The sequence below is a fragment of the Haliotis asinina genome, chromosome 12 (assembly GCF_037392515.1).
Source record: "Haliotis asinina isolate JCU_RB_2024 chromosome 12, JCU_Hal_asi_v2, whole genome shotgun sequence".
Taxonomy (NCBI): Eukaryota; Metazoa; Mollusca; class Gastropoda; order Lepetellida; family Haliotidae; genus Haliotis; species Haliotis asinina.
Window position 1 is genome coordinate 2,638,559 of NC_090291.1, and position 13,738 is coordinate 2,652,296.

The following is a 13,738-nucleotide window of genomic DNA, read 5'->3' on the forward strand; positions in this document are numbered from 1 at the left end:
TTGTTTTTGTAACAGCAATGCATGTTTAAAAATTTGACAAGAGCACAAGCTTTCGCAAACTTGGCAGTAAGTATGTAATATGTGTGACACATATGCATAGACCAACCTATTCTTTTTTAATTATTTTGAATTAGGCTTGTGTTAAGAGCCATCAATTATTTGTCATAAAAGGGAATATATCCATTACTTGGCCCATTGTGTAGCTATCCACTTGCTTGGCGCAGCAATGGAGCCCTTCCATCTCTTGGCCTTACACTGGATCCATCAATTCCTTGACCTTACACTGGATCCATCAATTCCTTGGCCTTACACTGGATCCATCAATTCCTTGGCCCTACACTGGATCCATCAATTCCTTGACCTTACACTGGATCCATCAATTCCTTGACCTTACACTGGATCTATTTCTCCTTGGCCTTACACTGGATCCATCAATTCCTTGACCTTACACTGGATCCATCAATTCCTTGACCTTATACTGGATCTATTTCTCCTTGGCCTTACACTGGATCCATCAATTCCTTGACCTTACACTGGATCCATCAATTCCTTGACCTTATACTGGATCTATTTCTCCTTGGCCTTACACTGGATCCATCAATTCCTTGACCTTACACTGGATCCATCAATTCCTTGACCTTACACTGGATCCATCAATTCCTTGGCCTTACACTGGATCCATCAATTCCTTGGCCTTACACTGGATCCATCAATTCCTTGACCTTACACTGGATCCATCAATTCCTTGACCTTATACTGGATCTATTTCTCCTTGGCCTTACACTGGATCCATCAATTCCTTGACCTTACGCTGGATCCATCAATTCCTTGACCTTATACTGGATCTATTTCTCCTTGGCCTTACACTGGATCCATCAATTCCTTGGCCTTACACTGGATCCATCAATTCCTTGACCTTACACTGGATCCATCAATTCCTTGACCTTACACTGGATCCATCAATTCCTTGGCCTTACACTGGATCCATCAATTCCTTGGCCTTACACTGGATCCATCAATTCCTTGACCTTACACTGGATCTATTTCTCCTTGGCCTTACACTGGATCCATCAATTCCTTGACCTTACACTGGATCCATCAATTCCTTGGCCTTACACTGGATCCATCAATTCCTTGGCCTTACACTGGATCCATCAATTCCTTGACCTTACACTGGATCCATCAATTCCTTGGCCTTACACTGGATCCATCAATTCCTTGGCCTTACACTGGATCCATCAATTCCTTGACCTTACACTGGATCTATTTCTCCTGGCCTTACACTGGATCCATCAATTCCTTGACCTTACACTGGATCCATCAATTCCTTGGCCTTACACTGGATCCATCAATTCCTTGGCCTTACACTGGATCCATCAATTCCTTGACCTTACACTGGATCCATCAATTCCTTGACCTTATACTGGATCTATTTCTCCTTGGCCTTACACTGGATCCATCAATTCCTTGACCTTACACTGGATCCATCAATTCCTTGACCTTATACTGGATCTATTTCTCCTTGGCCTTACACTGGATCCATCAATTCCTTGACCTTACACTGGATCCATCAATTCCTTGACCTTATACTGGATCTATTTCTCCTTGGCCTTACACTGGATCCATCAATTCCTTGGCCTTACACTGGATCCATCAATTCCTTGACCTTATACTGGATCTATTTCTCCTTGGCCTTACACTGGATCCATCAATTCCTTGACCTTACACTGGATCCATCAATTCCTTGACCTTACACTGGATCCATCAATTCCTTGACCTTATACTGGATCTATTTCTCATTGGCCTTACACTGGATCCATCAATTCCTTGACCTTACACTGGATCCATCAATTCCTTGGCCTTACACTGGATCCATCAATTCCTTGACCTTATACTGGATCTATTTCTCCTTGGCCTTACTATGGGTCTATCATTTTTCCTTGACTTCACAGTGAGTCTGTCTTGGTACACCAGAGGGCTCATGCATTACATGCCTGTCCTCTGTTTCATGTGAATGAGTAAATGACAGATAGCAGTTGTGATTAGGTGAGGTTTTTTTCACATCTTGAGATGATAAAATGATCCATCATGTTGACTCAACCTCATGATAATTATATAAATAGCACATCACCTATTCCTCTTTCCCAGGCACAGAATGCATGAGATCTGCCAGAAAGTCAAGGAACTTCTGACTGTGTATGTCTTTGAGGATACAATAGATGCAGATGCACATTGATCACTGAAACATTACTTTTGGTCTTATAGGGCGGAAGGGTAGCTTAGTGGTTAAAGCATTCAGTTGTGTAAGGCCCAGGTTCTATTCCCTACACGAGTACAATGTGTGAAGCCCATTTCTGATGTTCCCCACTGTGATGTTCCTGGAATATTGCCAAAAGCAACATTCAATCCAAGTTACTCTTGGTGTCAGTATATTTTTGTGTACAGTAACTAACTTTGGTTGGTGTGACCTATCAAGTCTATGTTGTTCTGTATTGGTTCTTGTGTGCTTATGGTCACATGCTAGTTTTTAAATACATCTTTTCGATTCTCTAGTTGTTTTACCGACCATTGTCAGCTGGCGCTACAGTGTAAAATTTGTTTTAATCACCATTTGGCTGAAAATTTTTAATGACTTACTGTCACTGTTGGTTTAGTATGTTGTAATTGTCTTTATTACCCATGTGTTCATGTAATATTAGTCTGTTGTTCCATAAAAATTAAAGCAAGCTACAGAGACTTAATGAGCAGTTTTAGAGCGTAATCTACATCTATATCATCATGTTTCATAATATCTCTGTTTTGTCTGTTTGAATACATACCAATAAATTTCACTTTATATTAAAAAGTAAACCAGATAAAGTGAAATTAATTCACCTAATTTTACCTTTCCAACTGAAAATTTAAGTTTTAGAATAGGATTAAAGTTGTCTAACATACGATCATTGATCCAAATTGTTATTATTGGTTTGTATTACACTTTCAATGCTTTTCAAAGCACACTTGGTAAACGGTTATTGGGAATTGTATATTTTCACCATTGATCGTTGAATAGCTTTGCCTGCAGTGGCCTGGCTACCTGCACACTCTTGTAAGAATTTGACAAAGTAGTTTTGATAGCTTTGTTATTGTTTCCAAGACCATAGCTAGGTGTAGTGGTCATTACATTAGATCAGTGTTGATCAGGTTGTGTTTGATAACTTGGTTGATGCATGTCATCACAATCCAGCATATGGAATATTCCTCTTGAGGTTAACATCTCAGTTTCACAGGTTTGATTACAAACTGCAGAGATAAAGAAAGTGCTGTGTATAAGGCAACAAAGAAACAGTTGTATATTTTCTGTCACAACCTTTGTGTATTACCTCCCCTGGGAGGAGTCGAAGTACCGAGCAGACTCTGGTATAAGGCCTATGGTCAGGGTGGCCAGGTGGTCAAGTTGTTCCCTCATCATACAGAAGACCTGAGTTAGATTCCTTAAATAGGTACAATGTGTGAAGTCCATTTCTGGTGTCCCAGGCTGTCACATTGCTGGAAATTTGCTAGAAGTGGCGTAAAACTAAACTCGCACACTCCAATGGTCAAGTTCAGTGACCTAGTTTGTAGCACCCAACAGTAACAATTGTTGGTCATCTGTGACTAGATTTACAGGTGCAGAGTTGATTATTTATGGATCATGATCACAAGACATGAACCTGTTCCTGGTCAGTGGTGTGGGATTGTTTCTCCTGTTGTGTTGCTGGGCAGTGTAAGCGGGCAGGTGACAGCTCCACAGCAATATCAATAAATGACTGCCTTGTCATACAAAGACTCCTTGTTGTCAAGCTGCCCACAGCTTGGTAGCAGTTACACTGACAACAGTAACCCTGGCTTGCCCATCCTAGAGTTCTCAGACACTATCTGGTTGTTAACCTATGGAGACTGCGTGTCATTGTGTCTGAACTTGTTAATGCCTTTAAGGCTGTCCCAGTCTGCACCACTTCATTAAACACTTCCAGGCTGTCTGTGTCAACAACAGTCTGCAATGGTTAAATCATTAACCTGTTCACCAAAAACTACTGGAAATGCTATATGCAGAGTATAATCCCCAAGCTGGGTTTAATGATTTTTGCTCAGACTGCACAATGTGAACCTTGTTAATTTTCATGGTCATTACTGTTTTGCTGTTACCATGTCAACGCATTGGAACAATGATAGGCTCAGGTCTTTGGGATTGTTCCAACACTGTCATGATCTGGGTAAATCCCATACTTCTAATATATAGGGTTATGACAATGAAGGGGCAGTGCCGTAGCCTAGTGATAGCCACTCACCATGCCGAAGTCCTGGGTTCGATTCATCACATGGGTACAGTGTGTGAAGTCCATTCCTGGTGTCCCCCGGCAGTGATATATCTGGAATATTGCTATAAGTGGCGTAAAAACATACTCATAATAACAATGACTGATCAGTTATTGATATTCATGGATAAAGTGTTGCAATAGAATTGGTTTCAATTCCCCACATGAGTGAAAATACCACATTACATGAAAATCATTTCTGGTGTTCCATGCCATGTTATTGTGGGAATATTACTGAAGACAGCATAAAGGAATACTCACTGCGCACTCTTTTCCTCACCAATTGGGCCACAGTTAAGGGAGTACTCACTGCACGCTCTTTTCCTCACCAATTGGGCCACAGTTGAAGGAGTACTCACTGCACGCTCTTTTCCTCACCAACTGGGCCACAGTTAAAGGAGTACTCACTGCACACTCTTTTCCTCACCAATTGGGCCACAGTTAAGGGAATACTCACTGCACACTCTTTTACTCACCAATTGGGCCACAGTTAAAGGAATACTCACTGCACACTCTTTCACTCACCAATTGGGCCACAGTTAAAGGAATACTCACTGCGCACCCTTTTACTCACCAATTGGGCCACAGTTAAAGAAATACTCACTGCTCACTCTTTTACTCACCAATTGGGCCACAGTTAAGGGAATATTCACTGCTCACTTTTACTCAGCAATTGGGCCACAGTTAAGGGAATACTCACTGCTCACTCTTTTACTCACCAGTATTGGGCCACAGTTAAAGGAATACTCACTGCGCACCCTTTTACTCACCAATTGGGCCACAGTTAAAGAAATACTCACTGCGCACTCTTTTCCTCACCAATTGGGCCACAGTTAAAGAAATACTCACTGCGCACTCTTTTCCTCACCAATTGGGCCACAGTTAAAGGAATACTCACTGCGCACCCTTTTACTCACCAATTGGGCCACAGTTAAAGGAATACTCACTGCTCACTCTTTTACTCACCAATTGGGCCACAGTTAAGGGAATATTCACTGCTCACTCTTTTACTCACCAATTGGGCCACAGTTAAGGGAATACTCACTGCTCACTCTTTTACTCACCAGTATTGGGCCACAGTTAAAGGAATACTCACTGCGCACCCTTTTACTCACCAATTGGGCCACAGTTAAAGAAATACTCACTGCGCACTCTTTTACTCACCAGTATTGGGCCACAGTTAAGGGAATATCAAATCCAAGGTTTGACATAGATGTTTAAAGTACTGCATCTGTGACTGTTTCAGAGTACTTCCAGCACCGGTCATTGTATCATAATGAGAAGAATCTGTCCATCATCTTGGAGGGCAGCAACAGGTTCACCCATATGGTCGCCAACAGCATCCTCAAGATCCTCCTGGAGGAGACCATTGGCTACTCTGTCAAGGTCAACAACCAGAACTCCATCAATGCCACGCAGATACTCAACAGAATCACAGGATGCCCAATCCGTCAACAGTGAGATTATTTGGCTGTTAATGAATATTTTTGATGGTTGTACTAAGAATGCTTAGTACTGATACCCTGGTTTTAATGTCTTTTGAAACATTCCTAGTGTATCAAGTGCTTGTAGAATGTAGAATTAAGGAATGGTCCAGTTACTTACAAGGGTTGGGTGCTTTTGTAGGCAGTTTAAAAAATGTCAGTTCTATGTATATATATCCAAATTTTGGAGTCTTTTTTGTGATAAATAATGATGAAAAAGACACTTTCCTGAACTTTCTCTTTAAATTTGATGCATAAAACGTATACATATCTGTCCCAACCTATTAGCATCCCATACCCAAATGGAGATGTTCTTTTCATCAAAGATACTTCAGTTAGAAACTGGAAATGACATTCTCAGGTGAAATCTGCAGCATGTAAGTGGAGGTTGGGTGACCCAGTAAAAGCAGTTCGCTTGTCATGCAGGAGATGCCCAAGTGTGATTCCCAACATCTGTACTAACTGGAAACTAGGTCTGTTGCAGCTTGTGAAATTTTGATGACATAAAGTGATGAAGCTAGTCAACAAGTGCATCAGTCAAGGATATGGTTAACAGCTGAACATGGTTGTAAATTGAATTGATCAAGGATATGGTTAACAGCTGAATCAGATAAGGATATGTTTAAGAGCTGAATAAGTCAAGGATATAGATAACAACTGAAGATATTTAACAACTGGATCAGTCAAGGATATAGATAACAACTGAACATGGTTAACAACTGGATCAGACAAGGATATAGATAACAAATGGTTAACAAAGGTATCAGTTATGGCCATGGTTAACACATGAGTCAGTACATCACTTTATGTGTGATAGTCGTGACATCTGGAAGTTTGTCTGTCTTACCAGGTGCAGCCTGCAGCAGATTAGCAAGGACTCTATTCCAGAGACCATGGTCAACTTGGAGGTGTGGATGCCAGCCGGGTTTAATGAGGCACCGTGGATGAGCACCGGACAAGTGTTGGACTGTGGGCCGTTTGGGCCATCAGGGAGGAGGTGAGGTCCTGTCACTTAGGGCTATAGCAATGGGAATTACTATTTTGCCTGCTGATTCAAAACTGTAAGATGGTGTGAATTCTTAGACGTTAAAATATGTTACCCATTGGATATCGTATTTTACCCCTGGATGTCATATCTTACATCTGGATGTCATTTATGTCACATTTGTAGTGGTGTTCTGAATATCTAAAATAGTCAAAAATTGATTGAAAGAAGTGTTAGAAATAATTATTGATTGGGAAAAACATGTTTTCGTTTAATCAGAATTTTGTTGTATTAGTATAACACACTTGAAGTAAACTAACCATAAACTTTGACGACTATTCTGGAACACACATGCACTCAACAGGATACAGCTGAACGTATTGTATTCATAGTTCCATACTCATCAGTGCGGTAAATGTTACTATAGCCTCTCTATGAATAAAATTTGCATTTTTTGCAGGACAGTATTAGTTAAAGAAAACATTAATTAGAAAAAAATCTTTGAAAAACCCTTAGAATTGGTGATTATATTAAAAATGTATACATATTATTTGAAATCAACAATAGTTCACCTTAAGTGCCGTGATAATCGATAATGGATTTGGTGTCTGATTCCCAACACTAAACACTTGGATGTTGTGTTTGATCTGACACCTGGGCGTTGTTGTTTCAAGTGAATGTCGGGTATGATTGTGACACAGCTGGATGTAGTGTAGGAGGATGTTAAGTCTGCAAACTTGTTACACCTGGTTTGCGGTATTTTCTTAGTTTTCGGTCTGAATGAACATGGTGTTATTGTTCAAACTTGTTTGTTCCAGGTTGGGTTGGTTCATAGATTCTCACACTGTACAAGAGTTCTGGAAGAATGGTACCATCATTGACCACTGGAGGGCGCTGCAGCTCCCAATGGTTGCCAATACATTCCACTGGATGGACAAGTTAAATACATCAAAATATATAAAAATAGACCCTAAGAAAATATTTTTTGGTCCTCGTTGTCGAGGGAAAGGAGCAGGTCGTATCAAGTGCGCCACAATGTTTTCTAGTTATCAGGGTGAGTTGAATGCTTCATTATCATTGTACAACAATATTATGAGGTATGTCGTATGCCTTATGAAAGTCCATGTGCCATGGTAGAGGAGGCACTAAGAAAACAACAAAACAAAAGTATGAAGATTAGCTTGCCTCACATTTCGAATTTTCCATACTGATTGCTTCAGTGCCTTCTGTATTACAAAACTTACACTTCAAATCTGTAGGACTTAAGACGTCATTATAGTAATACACATAATTCAAAAATTACTGTGCAAAGGTCAGTTTTCTTCACTTAAAGGATACATGTGCCAAAATCTGGTTATTGTGTGTGTGTCGTGGTTCAAGCATTATTGTGAGAATGATAATTTGATACATACAGCAAGTGTTTAGACAAAGATATGCCAACCAATCTTCACTGATCCTAGAACCATTTTGACTCAATACCCAATGAATTGTGATATCTGTGTAGTTTTAGTAGTCTACCTTTGTCATTGTGTAGTGATAGAATTGGCAGATAAACCTAAAGTGCTTTCAATTCAGAGGTTTTTATTATGGATTCAAAAGTTGTAAATATCTCAAAAGGGAATTGTAGGTGAAGTGCCTATGGAAATAGTTTTATCTGCAAATTTACAAATCAACGTTCACTACGGCATTGAAATTAGAGTTATCAAGCGCCGTATCTGATATGATGAGTATTACAAGTTACTTTTTGATTCTTTTTCAGATTTAGCTGCTGAGGTTATTAAAGAACAAGTTAAGAGACTAAATTTGTTGGTGGATATAGTGTGGTTAGAAGGAAACCTGAATAATTTTGTAAAAGAACAGTCTGAAAAGAAGGCCCCACTGTTACTATTTAGTTGGCATCCCAGTGTCATCTTAGCTTGTAATAATTTCACACGAATTAAATTACCTCTATGTAAACGTGATGCCTTAAATTTACCGTATGATTGTGACTTTGATGTAAATCAACTTAATAAGGTTGTATGGCATAAAATCAAAAGCAATGCTCCTAAAGCTTATGATCTAATATCAAAAATGACATTTTCACAAGACGATTATGATCACATCTTACAATTACATAACCAAAACGTGACTGCAACAGCAGATGATATAGCATGTAGATGGATTACCCACCATAATTCAACATGGAAAGCATGGATGCCCAAGGATTTGTCCAATAAAACCAGAATCTATCTCGGAGGACTGTTTCCCATTTCTGGAGAGCTGTGGACGGCACCAGGCCTAGTGGAAGGTATGTTTGTCATGGACTGTAATGTGGGGACCAGAGGGTATCATAACATATGAACGGGACTATTATGAATTATGTTTAGTGAATTGTTTGCCTTTAAAGAGATCTGAATTACTACATTTCTGACAAAAAGTGGCATAGCTTTTCTTTTATGCATTCAATGCATTAAATAACTGGGTGTGTCAAGACTAGTGTAGCTGTCTGCTGGCTTAATTGCTACAGCTATTCTGTGTCTTCATATTACTGTATTATTGATAAAAAACTGAGTTTGCTTACTAAATTATTGTGGAGGATAGTGGCAAGGGGAGACAATTCAAAATTGGACTGATCAAATAAACACAAAAGCTAATACTAGTGTTCCTAAGGAAATGTTTTGCTTAAGAGAAACTATTGCATGTAAACTGGTACTTGGATCAAACTGAATCCCTCCACACAGAGACACTGCTGAAGAGTATTTGTAGTCAGATACAGTGTTGTATATACAATAGTGCCCGAATAGATAGTGAACTGTATATACATAAGGATTCTGTCCCATATGCATTGAGTTTTATGCAGCACGCAGCAATATTCTGGCTATGCAGCGGCAGTCTGTAAATAATCCAGTCTGGACCAGACAACTCAGTGATCAACTTCATGAGCATTGAGCTACGCTGTTGGGATTTGATGACATGTGCTAACCAAGTCAGCAGGTCTGACCACCCAATCCCTTTAGTCACTTCTTAAGACAAACATGGTTTACTGAAACTAAAAATGCTTTATGGTTCAACTTCTTTATTATACAAGGTCACAATGTCAGTTCCTAGTCTCTTTTTCAAGTGAAGTGGAGAGGTGTATAATAAAGAAGTTGAACCATAAAACATTTTTAGTTTGATTCCACCAACTTCTAAATGCCTTTGAAACAACTTATGGTTTACTGAAGATCAGTTCTAACCTGGATCTTCATGGGTCATGTACATAGTATTATAATGATCTGCAAAGAATGGACACTGCAGTTCATGAAATGCATTATGGCATTGGAAATTATTTGTAAGCAGAAATCAGACTCTTTCTTTATGTCAACAGAAGTGTTAAAAAGGGCTAATTTTACATGAACAGATTAGTGTTCTGATTATGAAGAGGTTATAAGTGTTTCCTCAAGATGACGCAAATATCTTTGTGAAGTATGCTCCTTAATTAAATCAAGACATGCAAGATATGTAAATAACCTGTGATATCTGCCATGCAAATAGGATCTCATGCATTCTGGCTAAAACTTTTACTGTTACTGAATCTGTTCCAGGGGGGCGATTAGCTATAGAAATGGTTAACAAAGACCCAAAAATTCTACCAGAACACCAGCTGGAACTGCTTGTGAGTGACACACAGTGTGTTGCTGACGAGGCCATGAGGGCTTTCATCAAATTCATCACCGAGAAAACACCAACTTCACCAATGGCGGGAATATTAGGTCCAGGATGTTCCGACACGGCGGTACCCATCGCTGCTCTCTCCAAACATTTCAACATGGTGTTGGTGAGCTACGGCGCTGAAGCCTCCTCGCTGACAGACAGAACCAAATACCCGTACTTCTTCCGTACCATCCCACAGATCAATTATCACAGGCAAGTACAGATGATGGTACTGAGAGCCATAGTACAGTCCCTGTCTTTGGGTCATGTACATTTAGTGTTCATGCAATGTTTAAAGATCATTTCAAATTATCTCCATAGCAATATTTCCTTAGTACAGAACTGTCTACTGAGCTAAAGATAAAGTGATGATATTTTGAGGCCGATGTGGTGATGATGATGATGATGATGATGATGATGATGATGATGATGATGATGATGATGATGACGACAACATTGATGCTGTCTCATGTTTCAGGTTTCTGTATGGGAAGCTCTTCAAGCAGATGGGTTGGGAAAATGTCGGAGCACTGGCTGAGAGTGGCCAGGAGTTTCCTGACTACCACATACAGCTCCAGTCCTACCTCCAGAAGAAGGGCATCTCTGTCATTGCCAAGCGGCAAATTGTCCGTAGCGGTAACAACATTGATGTCTCACAGGTCAGTCATCTTAATCCTTGCAATAATGTGAACATATGAACATTATATAAGTAGCCCTGTCATGTAAGGAACTGCAGTTTTGGAACCTGTGATTAGGAATGTGAATTTTAGATTTTCCTTTGGACTTTGCAGAATTGAAAAGTGTCAGTGATCTATGTCTGTATGTGTTTTCTTCTGACAATAAGCTGTTATAAGGAGATACAACTACTATATATACTGCAATTTTCAAAAGTAGCGTTAATCAAATTCACTCTCTTTGTGTGCTAGTGATTGGTTCCTTGGCTGTTGAATGAAGAGTGTTGAGCTGTATTTATGGACTGATGTAGAAAGCAATGTTTAATGATAGAGACATAACTGGGCTTTGCGAGTTTGTGTTGATTGAGCATATGGGTATAAGAGCATATTTTCGTGGTGTCACAGATGGGATAGGTTTGGACACTGTCTAAACTGTGGAGTTTATCAGAATGACAGCTTCTTTGTTTTTATCTTGTCCTCTTGCTGCTTCCAAGGCACGTCTGAGTGAGTGAGTGAGTGTGTACATTAATATGCCACCTTTAGCATTATTCCAATTATATCATAGCAGGGACATCAAACATTGATTTCACACTTTGTATCAAACACATGGGGAATCAAACCAGGGTCTTCAGCATGACGAGTGAACCCTTTAACCACTAGACCATCCCACCACCACACAGGCATGGAATGGTGTCATGTTTGAATCATCAAAATCTATATGCAAATGGCCAGGGTGTTTTTAAGGAATTCATGATGTTTTTATGCTTGCTTATGTACAAATGGTATGTTCGAACCGGTTGGCATTTTAGAATTATCTACTTTGTTCCAGATATTTGCTGAGTTGCGTAATCGCAATGTGAGGATCATCATAGCTGACTTTTACGACTCTGCTGCACGGGCTGTCATGTGTGAGGCGTACAGACAGGTATGGAGGACTCAGCATGTCACTCAAGTCAGTATAACTTTCAAAAAGAACAGCTCTTGACAGTGATCAGCTAAAGAATTGTTCATGTTTTTGTATTGTATTGTAAGAATAAAGGGCTGTACAGTATCTCAAACTGTTATTAATGAACAACCAATAGATTTCTCCTTGAATCCCAAGCAGCTCAGTACAGATCTCATTGACTGACGATTGTGGAATGCTACTATTTTGAAACTTTCTTAGATTGTCCATTTCCACATCACTACAGCAAATCTGCACATCATGCAATCACTTCTTGGCCAATCAGCATTGATGTCACTTTCCTTTGTGTAAAAAAGAGCTTGTTTGGGAAATAAGGGTAATTTGGGAAGATTTCCTGAAGAAGATTTATGCTGAGTCCTGATGGTTGTGTTTCAGAAAATGACAGCCTACGAGGGTTACGTGTGGTTCTTGCCTGCCTGGTACCCTGCCCTTTGGTGGGATGTGGACTACTACAATGGAGAACCCAATCACAACGAGCCAGATCTCCAAGAGAATGTCCCCTGTAATCGCAAACAGATGGAGACAGCCATTGAGGGTCATTTCATTCTATCCAAGGCGTACCCAGAGTCTGATGATATGAAGGAAAGCAAGGTGGCTGGAGGAATAACAGTCCGTCAGTACCAGGAAATGTACCAGAACCGAGTGGATAAGGCAGTGAGTACATTGTTAAACTAACACGTAGCCTCTGAATATAAATAACTTCAATAGAAATGAACAGTTCCTTTTGAACTGAAAAGGAGTTCCAATAAATGGGAGATTCATGATCTGAGAAAATCTGGATTTGCTCCATTCAGGGCTTCACCATTGCTGAAAGGGTTAAGCTGAAGTGAAATAACACAGCTCAGGGACCAATATCTGTAACAAGAGCCATCTGACAAGTACGTGGTGGTCACAAGGTATCCACCTCTTGTGTGGTACCAGAAAAGACATTAGTAACAGACTAATCTGTTGGAACTTGATGAAGCAGAGCTAAATGTTGTTTGTTGCAGGATGTAGAAGAGACCCCATTTGCCAGCTTCGTGTATGATGCTGTGTGGGTGTTCGCCCATGGGCTGGACCGCCTGTTTCGAAGCCAGCCCAGTGCTATCAGCACACTGCATGACAAGGCTACCACATTGTGAGTGACTTAATCAGCAAGTAAATTGTTTTGTCTGCAGTAGCGTCTGTTTGTATATGAAGTCAAGCTTGTCAGCCAGTCATGTGAGTAAAGTGTTGTGTTAAGGATAGTTGTTTGGTTTGCTTCAAAAATTGTAAAACAAAAACTAACATCATGATATTTGGTATGATTAACTGCTTCAATATATAAAATACACTTCCCAGTGCAACTTTTGGTAGTGATCATCACATATCATAAGGAGTTTTGATATACTGTACCTCTACAGAAGACAGTAAATGAACCTAGTAATCACCTTGTTTGTGTTTAGTTCAGAAGTGTTTGGAACTGGTTCAAATCTCCTAACTTATGATTGGTCCATCCTGACTAATCAACTGTCCAAATAACTGCCTAGGTTATTTATCAAATGTTCCTGTTATCTTTGTTGATGCACTCAAACAAAAAGAACTAAAGAATAAACATGTAATTCCTTGGATCTTTTGCAAGTTACACAAAATGCATTTGCAAA

General features: G+C 39.8%; 1 protein-coding gene across 2 annotated transcripts in view; it reads left to right on the top strand.

Moving 5' to 3' along the window:
* LOC137258130 (uncharacterized) overlaps positions 1-13,738 on the top strand; it is a 56,130-nt gene that overhangs the window by 25,340 nt on the left and 17,052 nt on the right. For both annotated transcript variants that reach the window (XM_067795694.1, XM_067795693.1), the window contains 9 exons: positions 5,584-5,794; positions 6,672-6,818; positions 7,625-7,860; positions 8,566-9,093; positions 10,370-10,691; positions 10,957-11,137; positions 11,982-12,077; positions 12,492-12,770; positions 13,106-13,233. In XM_067795694.1, coding sequence (XP_067651795.1) covers positions 5,584-5,794; positions 6,672-6,818; positions 7,625-7,860; positions 8,566-9,093; positions 10,370-10,691; positions 10,957-11,137; positions 11,982-12,077; positions 12,492-12,770; positions 13,106-13,233 — 2,128 coding nt within the window. The remainder of the gene's footprint in view (positions 1-5,583; positions 5,795-6,671; positions 6,819-7,624; positions 7,861-8,565; positions 9,094-10,369; positions 10,692-10,956; positions 11,138-11,981; positions 12,078-12,491; positions 12,771-13,105; positions 13,234-13,738) is intronic.